The sequence below is a fragment of the Chamaea fasciata genome, unplaced genomic scaffold, assembly GCF_029207755.1.
Source record: "Chamaea fasciata isolate MVZ Bird 193981 ecotype frontalis unplaced genomic scaffold, bChaFas1.0.hap1 SCAF_14, whole genome shotgun sequence".
Classification (NCBI taxonomy): domain Eukaryota; kingdom Metazoa; phylum Chordata; class Aves; order Passeriformes; family Sylviidae; genus Chamaea; species Chamaea fasciata.
In genome coordinates, this window is record NW_027094099.1 from 10,923,056 (window position 1) to 10,947,170 (window position 24,115).

Below are 24,115 nucleotides of genomic sequence, written 5' to 3' on the forward strand. Positions count from 1 at the left end.
TAGCAAAGAAAAGGTTGCTGTGGCCAGTTCTAATTCCAGCCAGAAGAGTGCAGCAGGATATACCTGTGTTGAACGTGTCCTCACAGGGCAGACCTAGAAAATAGCCAAATTTTTTTAAAATATCACCTACTTTCTACAATAATAGCCTGACATGTAAAACAAAATAAATGCCAGTTAACGACAAATTGATTTCTTTCAGTCACAGAAAAGGGCAACAGAAAGGACAGTTGACCAAACAGTGGCTACTGCTCCTTAACTCTAAACCCAGTGATTTACATTGCTGTAAACAAAATACTAGTAATGGAGGAAGCGATTGTTAGTGAATACTGAAGATTTTTTTAAAAGAAAGACTGGGGGAATATAACGTCATGCAAAAACTACATTTGCAATAATCCTCCATAGGGACACAAAAAGGGTTTTATGGAACCAGATTCTTAAATGTTCTGTAATATCACAGTGTACACCCAAGCCTTTGTGCTACTCTCACAATTTTCTTATGAGGTCAAAAAACTACTGCTCTGAGTGTGCAGTAAAATGCATCTGCAGATCTTTGCTTAATTTTAAAGAGAAAGTTAAGAGTTATGGCTGGAGTTTTCATGCCAACCAGCTCAGTTACCTGTAGACAGCCTTCCCCTCCTCTGCATGAAGAGCATGAACCAGACTCATCTTACATCTGCTCAAGGGCACTAGCAAGAGAGCAGAGTGTGTGTAATGCAGTGTTGGCAGCTCCATGTGAGAACAGGCACCGTTTTTTGGCATTTTGTTTCCAGCTGAACTGCATCGTCTGAACAAGGGGGAAACCCCCATCCCCTTATCATAAAAAGATAAAGATATAGAGATACAGGTTAGATACAGGTAAGAAACTGAGACTGCTTTCCAACTGTACCCTCAAAGAGGTTTCTTCATACAATCATAGCAGAATACAGGAAAAGAAGGTAAAGTAGCATTCCCAAATGCAACAGGGAAAAGTGTAGGAACAGAGAAATTTTCCCATTCATTTCAACATGTAGATACTCCTCCATTTCTGCTTCATCTCCCATGCACTGGCATCATCCACGCACTGGCAGTAGCTGTTCATGCCTCCATAGCTTCCAAAATGGGTTCTTCTCCATTCAGTTTCTACTGTTTTCTTCAACAAAGAAAGATCTTCTCCCTTTCTGCCACAAATTATACTGAAGAAGGAGCTCTTAATCAAAGATTCTCTCTCTGTGGATGGTGGTAACCAAAAAAGTGCACAAATGTCACCCACAATAGTAATTGTGCTCCATGCACTTCTACCCCCTTTGGAACCACGCTCTGGCTGCTATCCAAATTACAGTCCCCCAGTTTCATGCTTAGCTACTGCTCTTTTTCATTCTTGTTGTGCAAGGTAAAAAAAAGAAACACAGAGACTGGAGATTTTTGTCAAACTCCTCAGAAGTGAGAAAAACCTAGGTGCACTACCAACCCCTCACCTCCCCTGGAAAGGAAGGAGATGAAACAGCTGAAGGATAAGGATGGGCACAGCAGAAGCTCTATATAGACAGCCCTTTGTAGTCAGAGGGTGAAGGCATTTTGTGCTAAAGCAGGAGGAGGCAGAGTGCTGGGAAAGCTAAGTAGATGGTTTCACTCAAAGGAGTTTTTCCTGGACAAACTAAGGAAGGCAAAGGGGCTCACAATCTACAGGCCATTAGCAAAAGGTGGAAGTCCTGCACACTGACTTTCTGCAGAGAGAAGCCCCCAGTTTCGTAGACACCATTACCAAGCCTTGCATTACTTTGCACAGGATAGCATTAGGCAAGTTGCTGGCTTGGGGCACGCTGCCTTGGAGCTGCTCGCAGCCTGAGAAGCCTGCATGTACCTCTTGCTTGCACGTGGCCTCTCTGTGCTCAGGAATCCAACGTAAGGTTTATATCATCCCACACAGAGGTGCAGATGTTGGCTTCCCAGAGCAGCAATAACATGTCTCCTCTCCAGTAAGTTATGTTGTTTTCCTAGCGTCTCCTCTGAAGTCACTCTGGCTGCTCCTGGTTTCTCCACATCTCTATATGCCATACACTCACACATTTTGTTCTCTTTGAGAATTTTTGGCTGGAGACTGTCGGAATGTCATAAGGCATATCTGTCCAGATTTTGAACTTGCCTAAACTGGCCAAGCTCACTCAGAGTCAGTGTTTTATATCTGCGCAGGATCTGTTTCATGCTCTCTTACCAGGAAAGATAACACCAGTACAGTTGTTACATTGGTCATGTAGAAATATTGCCTGCAAACGAATCATTTACAGTGGAGATGGGGGCCTAGAAATGAGTAAAAACTTATTTTTTCTTTCATAGTGTAATATTTTGACCTGTTTTAGTAAGTTAGCAGTTACAAAGCACTGTAAGCAGCCAGTATGGGTCTATTTACTCACACCTGTAACTAACGATCCTTGTTGAGACATGACTCCAGTATTATAAGCCCTGTTCTACTGAATTCATTGAAATTGCTCCCAACTTACATTACCATAAAAGAGAACAGAATTAGGTTTAACATGAATATGCAGCCCTATGCATATGCAATTTAACCATGTATTGATATATATGTGTGCATATATCACCTACGCATGGAGCACATATACATATTGTCATTCTTATAAATCAGCAGATTCAAATAAGATATTTTCCTAAGAAACAGCGTGTATAATGACTATAGTTAAAAATAATAATTTTAGAATTAAAATGAGAACTCAGATTGAAATCTTTTCATCTGCTCAGTTTTATTGCAGTACAAGTTGCTCAGTACATACCTTAACAGTAATATATTACTTGCAACTATGGGATCCTCTTTTTTAAAAAATCAGGAAGCCATTGCAGTTTATTCTTGTGACTGAACAAATGTTAGGACTAGCTGTTTCTGAATTTGAAAGAGGAGGTGAGAACAATTCAGGATAATTCAGTTTATCTTTGACAGTCACCTCACTGGCTTTGGGCTTCAGTGAGGAGGGCAGACTGGGCTTCTGGTCTTGAGAAATACTGGTCTGTGGTAGGAGATGTACAGACAGGGAGTGAATAGGAAATGTGTCACACATCTTCAGAACTTTCAGTCTGACTCAAAGACTGAAAAAGGGCAAGGAAGCTTCAAAAGTACAGAGTTCTCTCTCTCATGTCATCATATGACACGGAAGGCTTGCGCTTTTTCTAGTGTATGGTGTGTCCACCTTGGACCTTTTTTCCAGCAGCCATCAACATGCTTTTCCAAAAAGTGGTAACCAATTCCACACTCCAACCCTGTCAGTTTCTCAGACTTGAAACTACTTGCAGAGCATACAGTTGTTAATGACTGCCTCTACCTAAAGTTGCAAGCTTCTAAAGTGTGGCAGATACAGGAGTTAACAATAGCAGCAATATAATAAAAATAACACATTTTGGAAATCCCTACACTGAATGAGCAGAAACTACAGAACAAGAAGACTAATGGCCAAAGATACAAAAGACTGAAGCAAAGAATCAGCTCACACTTAAGACATGTTTGGATTGGCCTTAAGTTATTGAAAAGAAAAAAAAATCAAAAAATTGTAGAATGATGCTGATATATGGTATTCCTCACAGTCCAAATTAAGAAGAGTTTTGCTAGAGACTTTGGCAAACGCAAGTTTGACAAATTCTTTCAGTGCTGCACTCAGCAGTCAAAGTAACTTCTCTGCTTATTAAACACAAGCATCTGCAGGCAATAAATGGACAGTAATTCACAGTCACTTTTACCAGTTTGGGGCAGGAACTACAGAGACACAATATAAAAGGCTACAAATGCTTCCACGAAGCTTTAAACCAGTGCAGAATTAGATGAAGTGCTCACCAGAGAGGGACTGTCACTTCACGGTGTTACCTTTCCTTTACCTCTTTACAGACCACACGTAAAACCTGGAGGGTGCTCACAGGGAATGGAGCTGACAGGGCTACAGTTTAACAGGGTGATGTTTCAACAGTACATTTCCAAGTTAGCAACCTCGCATAATCCAAGGACTGCCAAAAGGCAAGGGGAGCCAGGGGATGAGGGGTGAAGGCAAGGGGAACTGAAAAGCCAGTCTACCTTCAGAAACATGCTTGCTGAGGTTACGTGGAAATCTATCTAGCTGGCAATCTGTTCAAGAGTTTTCCAAAAATTTTCCAAGTCATTCAAAGCTGACTCAATCATGCTATGCATACTTAATTCTGCTTCAAACCTTGTCTTGCCCTCCCCTCAAATCGCAGGGACTAGGAGTAAATGCTGCTCTGAACAAAACCTTTGATCCAACCTTCCTGCTCTTATTGCACCGTTGTCTCCTTCACAGTTCAAACTCGTGTTTCAGCTTGGAAATGAATGCTCACTTGCAGGCTGAATGCAATCCTTATGGGCTGTATCTCAAACTCTAAAGGTGTTTTTAGTTTAGCCACTTTTCTTAAATCTATGCTTGCTGATTAATCAGAAATTGCTTGTAAACCCTTTTCAAGGAGGACCTGGCACCCTACTTAAAAATCTCTGGATTAAGTCCAAGTAGTTTAGCTGTTTTTTAGACTTCCCTATTCAATGCAGGGAATCAGACAGGTATTTTCAGAACTTGTTTCTCCACTTTGCTGGGTTTTGCAGTGTATAACTTCAGTAAAGATTCACTAGAAAAAACAGCCTCTGGTTTTGCGACAGTTCTTTTCAAAGTACTTAGAAAACTGGGGCTATAAAAACAGATCCCTTACGCTCCGTTCAAAACAGATTTCTGCAAACACTCCTGTAAGCACCAGGTCACTCATTGTTCCAGAGGGACATAGATTTGCTACCACAAACTATTCAAAATACCTGTGTTCTGAAACTGGATGCTCGGAGTGGCTACCCTGCAGTGTGCACCCGTGCCTTCTCCTTTGGAGTCACAGAAAGACAACAGGATCTAGTTTTTGAGGCTCTTGTTTTCTAAGGGAGAAGAAAAAAGATAAAAATAAAAAAGGAGCAACATACTCGAGCAGCCAGGGTGGGCATGCCCAGGCCCAGTTCAAATCTCAGGCAAAGGTTGGAGCCCCCAACTGCACATACTCACAGACCGCAGATGTGAACATCTCTGGAACAGAGTCCCAGCCAGGGGAAGCTGCTTCAGCTTTCCAGACCGACTCTGAAAAGCTCCAAAAATAATGGTACTACTATTCTGAAGTGAGGTTACTTCCTTCAACATCTGTGGTGAATATGTGATATGGGCTGCTATAAGCATCACACGTACTTAAAACTAACAGGAGATGTCAAGGCTTGGTCCAGCCACATTGTGGTCATTAGGAGGAGGGAGCTACACAAACACTTCATGAGATACATATGCTGCTGCAGGGGTACTGAGGGTTAGGGTACTAAGCCTATTCTGAGAAATCTCCAATCTTCTCCAGATTTCTGAGAAATAACCCTCACCAAACCCTTCCAAAGTATAAAGAATAAAGAGGGCACAAAATATCTTTCAGTGCAGTTCTCAATGATGAGATATTTACCTTCTGTTTAGCTGACGGCTTTTAAATGAACCTCTACTCTTGCCTACTGCACAAAGAAAAGAAAAATCAATAAAATATCTGACAACATTTATTACATTACTTCTAATGGCTCATTAAAATAATGACACTTCCTTATTATGGAATAAGTTAGTACCGTTGTCAAACCAGTGCTCTCTACAGACAGAATGTGTTCTCAGAATTTTTTTTTAATAAAAATTAAGAATAGCAGTATTTTCAAGCAAAAAAAGCCTGCTTTTCTGAATCAACCAGAGGCATTATTATTAGTTTTTATTAACACATACAAAATTATTAGGGTATACAAATGTGTTTCTTTTTTTTTTGACACAGTGAAAACTAAATAAATGGGCATTACAACATTTGTTTACATCACATTTTGTTTCAAAAAAACAGTTAATGATTAAACAAAGAGGTTTATATATATATACATATATGTATAAAAAAAAAGAGCTTGAAATAGCTGGATAACAAATAATTCATTTATACTATCAAAAGGCTGGGAGCAATTTTGTCTCCTGTGAATGTGCCCTTAGCTTTCAAACTATGACCCCCACTGATAGGAGTTTCTATTAAAAATCCAAAGAAAACAATAATAAAAAATCTCAACAAAACAAACACCACCTTACTCCCCCCCAAAAACCAAAACACCGATTCCCCCCAGAACACAAAACCTCAAAGCAATGGCACGACTTTCTGCATGTTAATGTTTTTTTACTGACAGCTTCAAGCACAAACGGATTATTTTAAATATCACATAAACCTACGGTAAATTAAAAAAATAGAAGATTACTTTACACATTGCATGGAAACCATTTCTAGTGAGCACAAACATTTACAACTGTGTCATGTTTTTTCCTTGCATAACCCATACTCACACACAAACCAGTTTTCAAAAGAATTGGTGAAATATTCAGTCCACATTTGTTTCTTTTATACAATATGAAATGGTTACAATACCATAGTATTTTTAGAATAAGTTAAACATCACGACATATGGCAACAGCATTGTACTATTCTTTCTACATACATTTGAAATCCTGAATTTCAGTCTATTTTTATTCAGTCACAAAAATGAATAAAAACTAAGATCCAGTTATACTGGAAAACTAGACTTGTTCTAGAAACCACAAATACTGTAAGCACTTTGGTATAATATGTACAGATTGTGCTGTCAATGTCATGCTTGCATACTAGAATTGATCAACAGATTTCCACTGGTGGAATAAAGTAAAAAAAGGAACTGTAAGACTTGCTTTCTTATTTCTTTTCCTCTTTGCAAATGATTGAAAGAGGACACACCACAAGTACACACACAGCATTTGTATGACGTGACTACAAATTAAATATTAAAGTGTTTTTAAATACAATGCAAGGCCAGTCTTCTTAAGTGCATAGAACGTAATGCAGAATACTGTTAATTACAGGGGCAACTACAAAGATATGAAACATTTTAACAGATATTGAAAAACATTCTTATAAAAAAGAGGAGCGAATGAGAATAAGCATTCTTCTATTGTTACAAAGATCAACACATTCTATCCCCCACTGGTAAGAGAAACTAACTGCTGCATCATAAAAGGTGTATCTATCTACTGCATCCATTTTATCTCTTTCTCTCAGAGGCTTAGAATTGCATCCTCAACTCCTAAGCAATTTGGGTATTTGGTGTGGGATTTTTTTCCTCTTTTTTCCCCCCTATTTTTTAACAAAACTTTTCTCTTCCTGAAAGTAGAACTCAAAAAGTGCATTTTAAATTAAAGGTCTTACTTTTCCTCCTATTTTATGGATGCATTTGCTGTAGTTTAGAAATTTTAGCTTAACCTATTTATTTTTTCTACCACTACAATTTATCAGAATGTCTCAGATTTATTCAGGCTATTCTGCCAACAAGTTAAGTAGCCCCTTTTCCTGCAAAGCAAACGGTATTAAATTCTATGAAATCCAAAATACTCTAATCTTTACTGAAGTGAAATGAAAACTTAAAGAGTAAGGACTGCAGAATTTTCAGAAGATTTGGACTGTATGCAGTTCTCCCAAATTTTTGTTTTCTCCTTTGGATTTTGAGATATATTTAATTACATATATTCTGTCCTACTAACACTGCAAGTCAGCTTCAGACTAAGGTCTCAGGGAAGAAATGGTAGCCTCAAAATTCTCAACCCGACCAGAGGAAACTCACCCCAATCATTACTCATTTCTTACACAACATAACAACCCATTTAACATGTAAACACAAGCAATGATGGCTCTCATTTGAAGCTCCTATTGTGGCAAGTAATACTTCACAAGTATCAGGAACATTTTAGTTAATGTCTTTGTATTTCCCCCATTTTTAAGACGCTTTCTTTTCCTTGCAGAAGTTTTAGCTATTCAACATCAAACCAAACAATTGCACAAAAACTGGAGCACCAAGCTTTGCTAACTGAAACTGCTGGAGAGCACACACAGGAGAAAAGAATTTTACTGTGGTTGTTGAGTGAGCTAGCAGTCAAATGAGCTTAAATAAAACTAATGTTAACACATTCCTTAATTGAAATGATTAATTCTTAGCAGAAATAAATTAAGATCAGTCTGATCTTACTGTAAGCTAGTTGGTGACCCAGCCAGACTTTTGTGCAGATTGGGGTTTTGACTGTGCCTGTTCCGACTGCGAACAGATGAAAACATTGTGTTGCAACCTGGGATTTTGCATTTGTGGAGTTGGCGGAGATGCACAGTTTTGTAATGAGCCCTGAATGTTCCTTTATTACTGTATGTTTTTTGACATATATGACAAGTTATTGGCAAACTGGAAGGCAAATTTATAAAGTTTTGATTTGCTTTCTCAATTAAAGTACAGTCTTGGTAGAGTTCATCATTGGGCATTGGGCTGGGTCCTTCACAGCTTTCATCACTATCATCCAAGGGCATGGTGCATATTTCACTTCCTCCGTCAGAATCCCAAGAAGAATGAGCACTGCTCTCAGATTTAACACTGGAAGTAGTGCTTAGATCCAAAACAGCTCCATCATTTAATGGATCATATCCATAACTCTCAGAACAGGGTTCTGCAATTTTGCTCATTGGAAAAATGTAGCTGCCTGTTCTGTTCATCCCTTTGAAGATTACGGAAGTATGTCCAACGTGTTGCTTTAAAGAGACATCTTGGCAAAACTCCTTAGCCATGTCTTTCAAGAGGTATGTTGCATTGAAATGGTTGTTGAATTCCAGTGTATCTTTAGTCAGAAGCTTATGATGAAGATTTAGGTTTGAACTATGTCTAGAAGAACAAAGACAAGCTTAGCAAGAAAGTGTTTCACCTCACTTAACAGCTCTTTCGTAATGATCATAAACAAAGAAAAGGAAAATCAATATTTAGTAGCATGCATGTATTGTATATATCAGATTTGACCAATTGCCACACTGGGAGTGCACATGGACAATTTACACATGTGGCTGGGTTTCTGAACTTGCTTGCACTGGCATATATCAGATTCTATGCAATAACTCTACAGCAATCAATGTTTCAGATTCCTTCCTGCACTGGGGATAGCTGTTTGCTCTGCCAGATCTAGTGCTAAGCCTAAAAGAGGTGGGGGACAGACTGCAAACTGAACAGAGAATGGACTGAGGTGGCAAAGAAACAAGGTTCTTTCCCAGTGCACAAAGCAGGAAAGGATTGACACCTGAGCCTGTAAAAAATGTTGATGATCTCAAGTACTATAACCATGTCCAGGATGCAGCTATACACATCAGTACAGACCCTTTTCTTGACAGGACTTTCCTTGAAAAAGGAAAATTGAATTATATGCAACTCGCAGTTTTCAAATGGGCATCTCTAGGTTCAGTTTGAAAACACCAAAACATACAGAATCAATGCTCCTCATTAAATATTATCAATCAGATCACTGGGAACTTACAGGCTCTGTCTAGAAGGCTGAGTTTACTGTAATACTGGCAAAACGTTTGTCTTTCTCCTTACCATCATGGTTTAATCAGAACTGTGAATGGTTCAAAAGGCACAGAAATATTTAGCACTTGTAGTCACACTACTCTATGTTAAAGTCTAGAAACTCCTGCAAAGTTGTTTGAAATAACTATTGTTTTGTACAAAGTTTGTGAAATGTCTCCTGAGCTCACTTGCCTTTTTTTTTTTAACCCATCTTCCAAAAGCACCTATGTTAAAACTTATCTCAACATATTGGTGTGGGAAGGAATCTATGGCATGTGAATGCAAATCTTACTGCTGGCCTTCTTTCCTGTGGCCCATATCGCAATTACAGGGGAGAGGAATTCACATCTGGGAAGATGCAGGCAGCAGATGAAGCCCTGCCAGCAGCAGATGAATCTGTGCACCTCAGATGCAGCGGCCAGTCCTCAGAGACCAGCTCATCCTCTCTCTGGATTGCATCAGCTGGCTCCAGCACTCCTAGCAGATTACAGACAATCTAAACCTCGTGTCACTCTGAACTACTATCCAGGCATGCTTCCTGCAGCCAAAAGCTGCTCTAACACCACTACAGACTTGGAAAACTTGTAACACTTTGTTGCATATGAATAGGTTTGTTATCGCTACAGATATGTTACTGATGGTCAACAAAAAAGCTTCAGCTCTTGTTTCTCTGTTTATGTGCATAACAGGCTAAAATAAAATGAATTACAGCAATACAGTACTGAAATGAACATTAAACTGAATCAAGCTCATGCTTTAGTTGAGAAATTAGTATTTAACCTCTCAGAAAAGCACTACTGATGTGGATACACACCAGATAGTGTTAGTTTGACTACCACTGCATAATGTTAATTTTGGGCTGACAAAGACTAATCTTGCTTTTACTACGGGCATTTTTTCACCAGCCTGTTCCAAATCCTTGAGTAAAAAAAGGACAAGGACAAGTGAAGATTTCCTGAATTGACCTCATTGCTTTCTCATTAAAAAATACTGTATACAATAAAATACACATGAAAGTACATATTAAACATGTAAGTCCACACATGCATCTACCGTTGAATTGCTGAATTCATACCCTTATGGCTTTCCCTTTATGTACTAAAGTACTCTTTCAACTACTGCAGTCTTTATCAGTTATGAAATTTTCATGGCTTTATTTAATACCTTGTAGTCTAGTGAAAAGGAAATGTTTCTTTCAATGGATTTTCATTTCAAGAATATTCTGATAAGTTATCATACCTGTTATACGAGGATACACAGAAAATATTTGCAGGCTCCATTCCTCAAACACTCATTTTAATTTCAAATTAGGCTCCATTGTGATGGCAAAATAAATACAATTTTGTTTATAATTTTCTTACCTGTCTCGACTTCTACGAGAAGGGAAAGCAGCATTACAGCCCTCAACTGTGCAAATATGCATTTCTTTGAGATGTACATTTTTGAAATGCATTTTTACACTGTAAGGGTTTTTAAAAGTCTTCTTACAGATGTCGCAATGAAAGCGGCTTTCTTCCTTCTGAATCCCTAGTGCATGTTGACTGACATGATCCATATCTTTAGAGTCTTCAAAACAAGGAATGGCAGCACCCCTGTTTGACAAAGTGCTGAAAAAGCCCCCGGTCAGCAAGTGGTGTTGCAATTCAGGGCAGTCATTTTTAGGAATCCTGTGCTTTGACTGCTCTTTAATATACATGGGGGGTTCAGTCATTGGTTTTATAACATCACTGTGGTGGTGTTTTGGATCTTCATATATAATCTCATGGGAAACTATTTTTAATGGTTGGTTTTCTTCTGGTTTAACCTCTTTCTCACAGTGTTGCAATTCATTCTCAGAGATATCCTCGATGTATTTGTTATTTGGTGCAAAGACAGATTCAAAATACTTTGGGCCCTCTACCCCAGAGAGAGATTTCCATGAATTACCTGAATGGGGGTGCTTTTCCACCCTGTCGGTCACCCGCTTCTCTATCTTATGCTCACAGGTCTCAAGCTCTCCATCGCTTACCCCCTGCAGACGTGACTCATCTTCAGAACTGGCAACATCGCTACTTTCATTGGGTGTCTCAACAGCTTCTTTCTCTATCTTAATGGGCATACTGGATTTACGAGATTTCTTCTTGGGGAGCATGTCAAATGGCAATTCATTGGAAACAAGCTGCTCTGGTATTGAGGAAGAAACAAGAGGCAGAGAAGGAAGAGTACCTGGAGTATTGGCAAGCTCAGCTGGTGTGACTGGACTACGGTAAAAAGGAAGAACAGGCTGTACTGTCTTCAGGTTTGGAAAGAGAACACCGTTAAGTCCAATACTGGAAAATCCAGCCTGGCCTTTTGAATCTGTACAAGAGCTGGCATAGCTGGAAATAGTTCTGCTATCCGGAGTTAAAATTGTGAATTCTGTCCTTTTACTATCTCCAGGTCCAGCAATGGTCAAACCATTTCTTAGATCTTTATCCCTGTTATTTCTGTTCATTGGCATATGGAGTCTGGGGTTAGGATTTGCACTATGACGATTCCGACTACGCAATGAGCTAAACACCATATTGCAGCCCTCAATGGTGCATTTGTGCTTTATCTTCAGATGAACAGCATTGTAATGTATTTTCAAAGTACCTTTGTCATAAAACGTTTTCTCACATGCAGTGCAGAAGACACGCCCTTTCCTTGGCCCAGCATTTTTTTCAACAGATTTCATTTTGTTTTCTGGAGATAATGCTGTCATTTCAAGCTTGGCTGCTGTATTATGTGAACTGGAATCACTTAAAAGGGCATCATCTTCTGTTTTAGTGACATCTGGACCATTTATGCTCCTCTCATTTTCAACTTGAAATGGCACAGAACTAGAAGTTAAGAAACTGCTTTCAGAAAATGGTATCTGAAGATCTTGTTTGGTTTCGTTGCTATGGTCTTGACCTTGCTCAATCAAATGTCTTTCTGGTGGTGAACCTATCAAAGGTGGAGGCACTGGACTGAAAAACTGAAACGGCAGCATGAAGGCCATGTTATTTACAATATTCTCAAAGGGATGAATGTTGGTGGGACTCATTTTGTCCAAGGAAGCAGAAAAATTAGGACTGTGTGGACTGCAGCTCTCAATGAATGCCCTAATATCCAAATTGGCAGTTGGTGGCGGTATTATGATCGACTGCCCTTCTTTCTCTTGAATTGCCATTAACTCTACAATGGACTTAGTTTCTCCAAAGCGAAGAAACTGCTGCAAAGTAGCCAGTTCTTCTTCAGTGGTCATTATGCTCCAGTGATCCAGAACCTTTCCTGAAGCATCCTAAAACCAAAAATATTTAAGTGAGTTAGACATTAGTTAAGACAAACAAAAACCACCTCCCTTCAAATCTCTCATTTTTTTCAGGGACTGGAATTTCTTCTCTAGCAAAAAATTAAAAACATTCCATTTAATGAGATTGATGCAAATTCTGTGATAATTTCTTCCAGATTTTACCACATTGGTGATATTATTTCTCCCTGAACTGACACTAATACTTTCCAATAAACTGTTTTTTCCACAAAAATTAAGACACGCTATTTGAACAACAGATAGTATCCTCCAAGCACAGACAGCAGAGATGGAGCAATCAGACCAAGATTTAACTCCTCATTTAAGTCAAATATTCTTTCATTGCAAGTTTAATAATCTTCCAAGCAACTAAGATCAGAGAACAAATGAACCTACATTGATCTATTGCCAGTTTTCACAGAGCACAGCTGTAATTACACTAGTGTTGGAGTTCTTTCAAACTCTAGCTATGCCTAACTTTTCCCAATAACTACAATAAATATTTTATCACAGAACATGTATTTGATGGCCTACTGAGATTTTTCACAGTGCATGTAAGAGTTTCTAAGATGATGAAGAACGTAACATTATAAATTTTTCATGTGATAGAGGTTCAAGGTAATTGATTCCATATTTTTAATCCTAACACTAAAAAGCAAGATTATCAAGACCATTAAATATTGATTCATGTCATAATGTAAGATCATAATGTTACTTTACACAAAAGGTAACTTCCACAGCAGCAAGGACTAACATCACTGTAAGCACATAGGGCCAAATACACTCTGGCTGCAGCTCCAGTAAGGTTGGTAGCCCTACCAGAGACAAATATTGCCCCTGGTGTTTTAAATAATGGTAAGTTTATTTCGTGAAGTATTATTCTGCTGCATAAAAGCAAACTCACTGTTTAAATAATACTGGAACAAATTCTAAAGCCTTTACTTTGATACACTACCAGTAACTTTTGATTTTTGTTTTTTTGCTTACCTTTGTTGTTAGTTTTGAGCAAGAAGAAAGATTTCAATTAAGTCCAACTAAAAAAGAGAGCAATCACCAGAAACCCACACTTTCTTTTCTGGCATTAAGCTCATACAGGTCTATTACGGCCTTTCAGATGCACCACACTGTTAACACATTGTGAACCACTGAGAAGATTAAGCTAGAAAACTACCAAACTGTCATACTTCTATTTTAAAAGCCCCCCTAAATACCTGTAGCACATATCCACGTATATAATCCTGCAGTGTCCAGTCCAGAGCATGGAGAATCTGTATCACCTCCTCCTGCTTCAGAACACTGAAAAGCCGATCGAGCAGAATTTTAAGGCGCACGGGAATGGCTTGGGTTCCGTACAACATGAGGCTACTGATATCAAAGACAACATTGGATTGAACTATTTCTACTTGGCTTGATGGGTAGAGGTTTGGAATCCTTAGTTTGCTCAGGGCTGAAAATAAAAATCACAAAATGTAAATGAACTTGAGTTCTGAGAAAGAAAATGGAATGCAACTAATATTGGGGTGGGGGTTGAGGAGTGACATAAAAAGCATAAAATAGTTATGAGGATCCTAAATGGTTTTCTATAGATTGTAAAAACAAATATTACCATGTGCTACCCATCCATGCCGGCATTGGTCACATTGTCGCTGATTTATTTTCCCAGGTTTGAAACACTGACAATTACAGTTCACGAGAGTGCACCGGATAGCCTGGAGATCAATGGAAAGCATGACAGGTAATATATAAGCACCGTTCAGAGTGTGCAGATTAAACATCCACAGTGCCCCCATAAAATCCACATGAAGACAGAGTTAACAAACCAGCACAGACCTACCAATATGCAATATAGGTAATCCAGGCAAAGCCTGACTTATACAAGGCTACCTCTGCTTGGAAGAGTCAAGTCATCAGCAGAAACACTACAGTAATATGGAAGCAGAATATTTAAAAATACACATAGCAACACTTCTGTGGATTTATTTAGGCTGAAGCACCTTCATAATAATTATTGTTATATATTATGAATTCATCTAAGCTATAATCCTCATGTATGATCACTTTCTCAGGAAGGTTTGAAAAAGATGAAGATGAACAGATGAAACACTCCTCCTCTCCTGCAGTTTTGCTGGAACTCCATACTGCAATATACCAAGTTCTAATGAGCAGTGCATCAGGTCTGCACAAATGCCATGCCCTACACATCCAAAATTCACATGGAATATTTGTATTCTGTCAAAGACACAGGAGAGTTCACTAATGATCCTCAGTAACAAAGTTCACCAAAAAGTACTCCAACTCTTCACAGACTAAACAATCACATTTTGTAAGGGAAATGCTTGAAACCAAAATAGAGCACACAGAGAGCAACCAGTTGCACAGTTCAATTTGTACATCACCTTACTCTCACCAAGATCATCTATAATGGAAATCAAATTAGTATTCAGATGTCCCTAATCAATGGGGTGATACAAACTCGTTTCCTGGAATATATGATTTCTTCTGTATGCGCCCATCTACTGGAGAAGGCAAACAGACAACTTGGAGGTCCTAGTTAAAGCTCCAGAGGGATTTGCTACAGAACAAAGCTTTTGCAGGATTCTGCAGTGCTTGGATCTGGCACTGAAAACAGTTCCTGCATAAACAGCATCTTTATTAAGGGAAGGAAAACCAGAAATTGATGTACAGAAAGTCTTCACTGGAATAATAAAGAAAAAGAGTTAGATCATGCAATTGTAAAATGTCGGCATTTTTCTGCTTTTAAATTAATGTTCCCTCTCCTAAGGTCTCATGCAAAATGGGGACTTTCACTCCTCAAAATACCCATAGGAAATTAAGGTAAGATTTGGAGAAAAAAGGAAAAGTGGCACCACACTGGCACTTCAAAAAACACACAAGGAAGCCTGATTATCCAAAAACTTGCTAAGAAAGATGGATGCGAGAAACATTTAAACTCCAAAGGATGTGGCAGAAAGTTAATTGCACTGAGATTTGCAATGAGCATTTCTTTAGAGTTGAAGGATCTGGCTGACTCAGAGCAGAAGAGGACATTGCATACAAAAAGTTACTATAAACAAGCATGCTCATGACATTTGGATGTCCAGTGCTTCAACAGTAATGGATCTGGAGTGTAATTTTTAAATCTCAGTATCTGGCTTATCCAGGAATTACCTTACATGCACATCACCGAACTGCAGTGACTTGATGCTGAGGTTTGCCTGCATTTGAAGAATTGGAACAAGTAGCAACAGGGCTCTTGAAATTTCTGAATCACTTTGCCTTTAATCTTCTAAAGGAGCCATTGCAAAATCCTGTGTTCTTGAGAAAAGCTCTGTGCTCCCCATAAAGTCATAAAATACACATCAATAACCTATGCAGTGTCAATTGCTTCATTTTAATGGAGGATATATTTTCACTTAGATGCTAAAATACTTCCATCTAACAATAAACAGCCATAAATTTCTTATGGAAAGGTTGGGGGAAGAAAAGGTGTAGTTGACTGTGGATTCATTTCTACCACAAGATATCAAACAATCATGCAGTTTGAGTCTTCTGCCTCTCTGCATACATAATATTCTGTGACTTGCCTGGACTGAAGCCCTTTCCACAGGCAACCCTGCTAGGTTCAGTAAGGTACAGTACATTCCATAAAGGCATCTTTTACATTCCCTTCAGATAAAATTACAAAAGAGTACTTCCTTTTTCTGCAAGAAGTAACAGAAATCTGCACAATGAAAAAAGCTGTCACGATGATAAGTTAATTGAGATTTCAACATTTTTTTCATTCCTTTTCCTTTGCACATATTCCACAAACCACTGACCTTTAAAACTATTTTTTCTACTTAATTTGTGTACTTGGGCAAGAAAGATACACCAGACCAAATTTTGCATTTCATAGCTTTCTGTAAGAGCCTTCTTCTATATGGTACATGTTTATTTTGCTTTCCTGTGTATGTGCAGAAGACTGCACATGCCAAAACAGGAACAAGTAAAAGGAGGGCATTTTGTTTTACATATATGAAAGCAGCTGTTACAAAGGGAGCAGAGTTCCCTCTCTATTCTAAATATTGAACTGAACCTCTCTCAAGTCACATTATTGCTTCTGGAAACTAGGAGTTGGCTTGCATCCTGCTAACATATCAAAGGTGCACCCTCAAATCAGGGATCTGTTGCTGACTTAAAAAAAATGACTTGAAAGAATCCCTAAGAAGAAACAACTGTGATTTTTCAGGTTTTTAGCATTTCCCTTCATTTGTGCTTGTCACAGTCTGTGTCTCCTATAGCTTTTCTAGCAACACTTATATATAACATAGTCACAAAGTATATATAACAGAGAAAAATAAACTTCCAAAGTAACCAGTGTATCACAATTTTAAATTATCACCATTCAACTTAAAAAGGTATTTGTAAAAGATGCATTTTGATTATCTACCAAATTAACATATATCAGACTTAATTGAAAAGAAATTTAGCAAAACTTCATGAAAATAATACCCTTGTCTTTTGCCCATTAATCCTACTATCCTTAATATGCCTATTCTAAGGTACTGTAATTATATCAAGTCTTTTAATAAGCTTTATTTTCCCAACAAGTGGAATGTACATACAATTTCATTCTGCAGAACAAAGGAATACCTTTTTGTATTGCATAGATGCAAAGCTTGAAAATTATAATTAAAGGATTGGAAATGTAGAAGGAAATTAGAGTGGAAATTTTTTAAAGTACACTCCTTTCATTCACATCATTATTTAATTTAATTTTCTAGAAACAGAAGGCAGATGGTCTAAAAAACTAAATCTTATGCTATCATCAAGGATCTTGGTATTGCTTTCCAGTCACACTCTCCTTCACAAATGGATCTTTCCTAATCCATTATTAGCCCCACTTTCTTAATTCTTTTAAAAAACAGAGTTGAAAAGACTGATCAAAATGTTCTGCGGTTTTACCAGCATGACCGTGGGAACCTGAATGTTGAACTTTAAATAAAAATGGTCATTACAAGACAGACATTAACCATTAAACTGGGCACTGAAAAACATCTAACTACTAATCACTGAATCTTAACATCTGCTGCCTGAAAGTCACGCCTTCTCACATCCTTTTTTTGCCAGATATTGATGTGGCTTCAATTATGCTTCAAAAGTTACTGAATGTTTCTTTGCAACCCACTCACAGGCCTCACAGCTAAGGAAAAGCCCAGGCTAATGGGACATACTCAGGCTGATTCTGGGTATATAATCAGGCTTCATTTCACAAAGCAGGTTTGAGAATCTCCTGGGACCTATGCTCACTTGCAGCATACAACAGGTTTAAAAAAAGCAGCAAGACAAGAAGGGCACTGTAAGTGTATCCAATCTCATTCAGTGTTAAGAGGGTTCTGGTTTGACAGCACTTTGGCTTGGGAAATAAATTAAGAAGCAAGGAAACATTGAAGACCTTGTCAGGACTGAGTTGGAGATCTCTGCTCTGGGTCTCCGCACACAGCAAGGGCTGCAAGTGCAGATACCAGTAACATGGAAGAGCAAGTCCTAGATCATCCTGGTGCTATTTAACACCAGAAATGCACAGGTCAGCACCCTCACTTCTGGCACTTAAGAAAAACCCTTGCCTGTTTTGCACAGAGTTTCTCCCCGCTTTAAAAAGTGCTGTTTTTTTTCAAACTACTGCCATCACATGAAGAGCTTGAGAGCTTTCCTGCTCTGCTCGGCTGTGAGGATTACCACCAAAATGGTGTCATTGAGGCCACGTTACCGGAATATATTTGGCCGGCAGTGCTTAAAAATTCTGATCAGTTTAAAATGCAGGTTTGAAGAAGGAATAGGAGCTACATGAAACAAATACATGAGAGAAACATTCATCAGATGAGCTATAGCAGATACTGCTTTCATTGTTCTCTCTTGAGGGTTTCTAGCAACAAGCTGTATCTCCTATGGCCATCTCATCATCATCAGTGGTAATCCCACTGAATATATGTAACCCACCACGGTATGTGCACTAATACTATAGGAAAGAAGTGGGACATATCTCATATTTGGAGAATAGACCCACAGTGGCTCCACAGCAACAACACTTGTGGATTTACAGTGGGGGAAGAAATGTAATTAAACATGGGACATATGTATGGTTATTTTGAAGTATTTTCTTGCTTGCTACCTTTACCATCTCTTAAATTAAAAGTACAGCCACAGCTAACTCAAAGGCCAAATCCAAATCTGCGTGTACCTTTCACAGAGAACAGTAACTATAAATGAGTGTGAACTGGCCCTTCTGGTCCATTTTTTTTTTCTTTCCTGTTTTTATTATAATCCACCAGGTTTCTTGTGTTTGCAGAGTTTAAATAAGTTCCTTTTTCCTCACAGAGTTACATTTGATTACTTTTGTGTTTGAATCCTTTGCACAACCACTAAAAGCAGAGACATCAAAAACCCCTTATAAGCATCTCTCTCAGTGCCATCTTTTTCCACATGATACAATGAGCAAAGCTTTGCTTTGTCCATTGTTTGTCAGGGAACTTCTGCCATTTTCCCTTGGGATATATTCTACTGATAAATAACACTGTCAGTTTTGTCATGATTTAAAACAAGTTCTCAATTTACATTTTGTTCACCTTACTTTCACTGTATCACAATCCAGCTTACCCATATCAGACTAAGATCTGCGGTTTTATCCATGCCACATGTATTTGTGTCCCTCCAGTCCACTCTATAGCGCATATTTAGCCCTTGGGTCTGTTCTTCCTGAAGACAGGCTACTGTTTTTGATACACTGTTAAGCTCTCTGTAGTTTACTGGAACTAAAATACATGCCAGCATGTTCCACGTACAATCAAAAAACATGATGGGCTGCTCTAGATGATGTAAATACTTGTTGAAGACACAGCCCAACAATTAGGCATGAAATGCATGTTGATATTAAATCAGTTAGATCAAGCACCTTGTACCTCTAGTTGTTCCTTGAAAGTTTCAATGTACTCCCAGCTTAGTAAGGCTCTGAATCCCATCTGCCTGTGGAGACCATTAGCAGGGCCCCTGCAGCATCTTCAAGGAAAGGCTCTGGGCCATTTTCTTTTTCCTGACATGCTCACTTCAAAGAGGTAACAAGATGCCTGGAGGATGGACAGAATATGGAAGCCCTTTGCTGCCTGTAAGTGGAGCTGGGAAGACACACATGGAATGGGAAAAGGGAGGAACAGTGCACTGATGTGCACTGACAGCAAGGCCCAACTGAGTTACCCTGCACAAGGACTTGGCCCATGCTACAGCTTGCACATGTTCAGCTCAGCATTGTGGTGGCTCCTTCTGTCACGTGTTTAAGGTCCTGGAAAGATCCCCACCACCACAGCACAAAACACTGCATGCCTTTCACAGTCTGAGCCCCCGACACAAAGGGGTTTCCATTCAAGTACATTTCCACCTACTGTACTACACTTGGTTGCTGCAAGCTCTATTATTTCTATACTAAAGTTTAGAAATATTTAAAATAAATACACAAAATTATTAAAATAAGAAAAACGTCCTTATAAGGTTTCTAATTATATTGGACTGAATGCACATACTATTTCCACAGTCTTATATCAGAAAACCTGTTTTCTTACAAAGTAACAGCTGCTATTAATAGTTATTTAATAAACATAAGTAACAACAAACCATTTTCCTAAAAAGCAAACCAGCTTTGCAGCTTGTTGTATCCAGAAAACATGGCTGGTATCTTCTGTATTTTTGAGCTTTCAATTAAGTAGAGAAAAGTTGTACACAGATGTGACAGAGTAAGCAGCTGACCAAATAGCTCCAACCTTCTCCATTCAGACACGTTAAAAATGCTGGCCCGAGACGATGTATATGACAAATTTCTTATTAGCAAAATAATTTAGCAAAATTATTGTCCCCTGCTTAAGGGACCGACTAGGAGACAGATGGCAAAGGTGGAGGTGGGCTACAATTTGCTTTTTACAGTGCCACTAAACACAAAATTACACTCACAGCTCAGCTGCTAAACTGACTCTGGCTCTTTGGTAATCTGGATGGTTTTCACTCACACCAACCATCTACTCCTACCAAGTTTAGGAGGTGCAAAAACATTTGAAAAGTTCAGACAAAAAGCTTTTGTTTCAGAGGCCAACCATGGATTTAGAAATTGAACTTAACACCTATTCTACTGAAATTTTGGCTGATGCAGCTACCACTCAACTCCCACTTACCCCTGTTCTGTGGGAGAATTATGTTACGATTTTTCTTCTGGAAGTACCAGAAAGGCCACAAGTTGAATACATTTTCCAGATAAGATGATGGAATACAACCCATTAATTATCTGGAACCTTATGTATATATCCATACTGTTTATTTGGGGTCAGATACCAAAACCTGACCTCCTTTTAAACATCCACAGCCTAAGAATACACATAATCAGGATATTTACAACCCAGAGCCTGCAGCAAATTGCATTACCCCATCACCCTCTCCCTCAATAGGGCTGAACAAAACCAATTTTGGCCTAGAATTTGACCAAATCTCTCTTGTGCGGGCAACTGAGCACCTTAAGTCGAGAATGTTTGTCCTTGTAAAAACCCACTAAAATGTTCTCAAAACCAGACAAAAACATGAGAGTGAATAAGCTCAGTAAGACAGAAGTGAAATTAGGTAATACCTTCACAGGATGGCACCACTCCGTCAAATCAACCTTTCTTGTGGATTTAAAAGACAGTCCCCATGTCAGCATTTCATTGAAAAGTTTTTCTATGTGAGAAGAGTTCTAGGGGTGAGGAGCCGAGTGAGACAAGAGACTGAGAGAAATGTAGCCTCCCAACCCAGAGCTGGTGTGCATCCCGTGGCAGCTCCCGCGGCCGAGGGAGACGAGCCCGGGGCGCTCCTGGGCACTGCAGAAGGCGAGGAAGCACAAGGAGCTGTTTCTGAGAAAGGCAGCCACGCTACAAGGCCAAACTTTAATCACAGCAGAACTTGTGGGATGAAAAGCACTCCTCATGCATGTCACTTACCCTACAGGGCCCCTTAGGGCAACTCTTGTTAATGGCACTGTCAAAATAATTATAAAGAGAGAAGAATGTGTGTGTGTGTGTGTGTGTGAGCGTGAGCACACACACGTGAGCACACACATTCAAGTGCTACTCTAAACAAAAAGCACGGGACAGTAAAACTTCATTTTGCCATTCAGCAACGTGGCTGTAGATAGACTGGCTTATGCCGCAATTAATCTCACTTGTTAACAACAGGTAAGTGCTGACAGACAGCTCGGTCCACCTCAGGGACACAGGCAGAGCCTCTTTTACGGTTTGGTTTGGAAATGAAAACAAGAAATACAAATTGAGGAAGGAAAAACATCGCCTTATCATTATCTTAGAGTTGTTATTTACCTTTGATTCTGAAACAGACTGCAATGCTACAGTTCCCACAGCGTAACTGCTCTAGCCTGCTTAGGTCAGAAACATCTTGCTGGTATTAAGTAGCGCATCTATCACAAGATATTAAAGGAATGTCCCTTTTAATAAATTAACAGGAAAAATAGTTCTTACTAGTGCATTTCAAAAATGAGTAACAGATTGCTGCATATTAATGAGAAAAACTGGTCAGACTTTAGGTGTAAAGATAATTTACTGGACAGAAATGGTGTGAAATTTTATGCGATAAAGCACTAGATGCTACTTAGTTTAACAAATAAATTGTTACATACTACCTATCCATACTGACATGCTAAGCATGCTACACTAAATGCTGAAGCTACAGATCTATCCATGAACTGCAGATGAATTAAATATTTAACTCCAAACCCTATGCTAGCAAGAAAGAAGTTTTATTCACACAACTGCACAAGTATCAGAGAGATGAGGAACATTAGAATATATCAATTGCAAGGCCTTCAAAATATGTCTTTAACTCTTTTCCTATTTTATAAAATGGTGCATGTGTGCAGTGTGGATGAGTTACATGTTTTAAAGACAATCCTAAATTTTTCAGCTCCTCGCACCGCTGCTTAAGTCTCAAAGCCATAAAATATACATGCTTAAAATCTCTTCCTTTTTTTTCTGTTATTTAGTGAAGACATGGATTAAAGAATAAAAGTGAAATAACAGCTCTCTGAAATATTTAGTGTTACACAATTGCATTTAATGCAATTTCAGAAATTTTAAACCCAAACACTATTTGTACACATACACATGATACTATCTGTGGTGCTACAGTTATGCAATATTTTACGCAACAGTGTAGCTCCATTGGTAATTTCACAATTTAAAATTCAGTATTCCTTTTTATTGAACACAGGTGAGGAAATTTTCACCCGGCTTTCAGACATCAGTTACTCTCACATGAAAAAATACCTATTTCTCACTAATGATATTCGATACTTGAAATTTGAATTAAAATATAGCATTTTTCTTTTTTATCTATTTTTTCCTCTTTGTTTAAATTCTGTAATGGTTTTAATGTGTGGAATGAAATATTGTTCTTTATACTAAAATGACTGAAATCTGTTAAAAACTGCTACTTTTCCTCATTCCCTCAATGATTTTTTTTTGAGTCTGAATACTGAAATTTCAATCTCGAGGATTTTTTAAATGACAGCAACAAAATAATAAGAAATAAAAACTAAAAAGAATACAGGCTATGACACTTGCTGTAAAACTTCACTGTAGCATCTGCTAGGACAAAACCTGCTCGCTTCCAGCACATAGGAACTGTGAGAGTTCTTGCACCACTGAAGCCAGAAAGGATAGGAGATGACCCAGAGGTAAAAACCAGTTTTTCTTCCTTATTTTTGGTGCATATTTTATAGAATAATGAATTCAAGATCTGTACATAAACTTCAGCTCAAATCTGCATGAAAAATGTTTACAAAATGCCAAATTATCCCAAAATGCTTTTAGAACACGTATCTGTAACAAAAGCTGTAATCTAAAATAAAACAAGAACTTTTCTGGTTTTATCAGAGGTGTATTTAGCACCATTGTAATGAAATCTTCATTACTGCAAACCAAATAATTCACTGGCTTGTTGGATTGGAAATGGAATGACATGTTCAATATGTAGGAACAGATCTTTTAACAGTATCACGAACAGACACGGAAGCTGGAAGTCAAGATATTTGCCAGCAAAAGGCTAAACCTCGCCACAGCCTCAGGAGGCAGAAGTTCAAGTAAAAGCTCGTGAAGTGACCCAATATTTGTAATAATTTTTCCTATTTCTGTGAAGATTCAGCTTTCCCGAATGTTCGGATATGTTTGTAGATACCATTATTCTTACGGTTCTGAATAGGCTGTAGATGGTTCAGTAGTTCAAAGAATAAACAGTATAACTACTTTTAAGAAATCAATCAAGCAAAAATCCATATATATATTAAGTATACCAAAGATTTATTTTCTGTAAGATTAGTTATTTTTTTACATGTTCACTTATTGTTAAAAGTCTGA

At 38.4% G+C, this 24,115-nt stretch overlaps 1 protein-coding gene across 1 annotated transcript in view; it reads right to left on the reverse strand.

The window, feature by feature from the left end:
• Positions 1-5,604: 5,604 nt before the first annotated feature.
• BNC1 (basonuclin zinc finger protein 1) overlaps positions 5,605-24,115 on the reverse strand; it is a 74,029-nt gene continuing 55,518 nt past the window's right edge. The window contains exons 2-5 of the mRNA XM_066196574.1: positions 14,305-14,407; positions 13,910-14,145; positions 10,768-12,689; positions 5,605-8,734 (exon numbers count right to left, since the gene is read on the reverse strand). Of these exons, the coding sequence (XP_066052671.1) occupies positions 8,053-8,734; positions 10,768-12,689; positions 13,910-14,145; positions 14,305-14,407 (2,943 nt within the window). The 3' untranslated portion in view covers positions 5,605-8,052. The remainder of the gene's footprint in view (positions 8,735-10,767; positions 12,690-13,909; positions 14,146-14,304; positions 14,408-24,115) is intronic.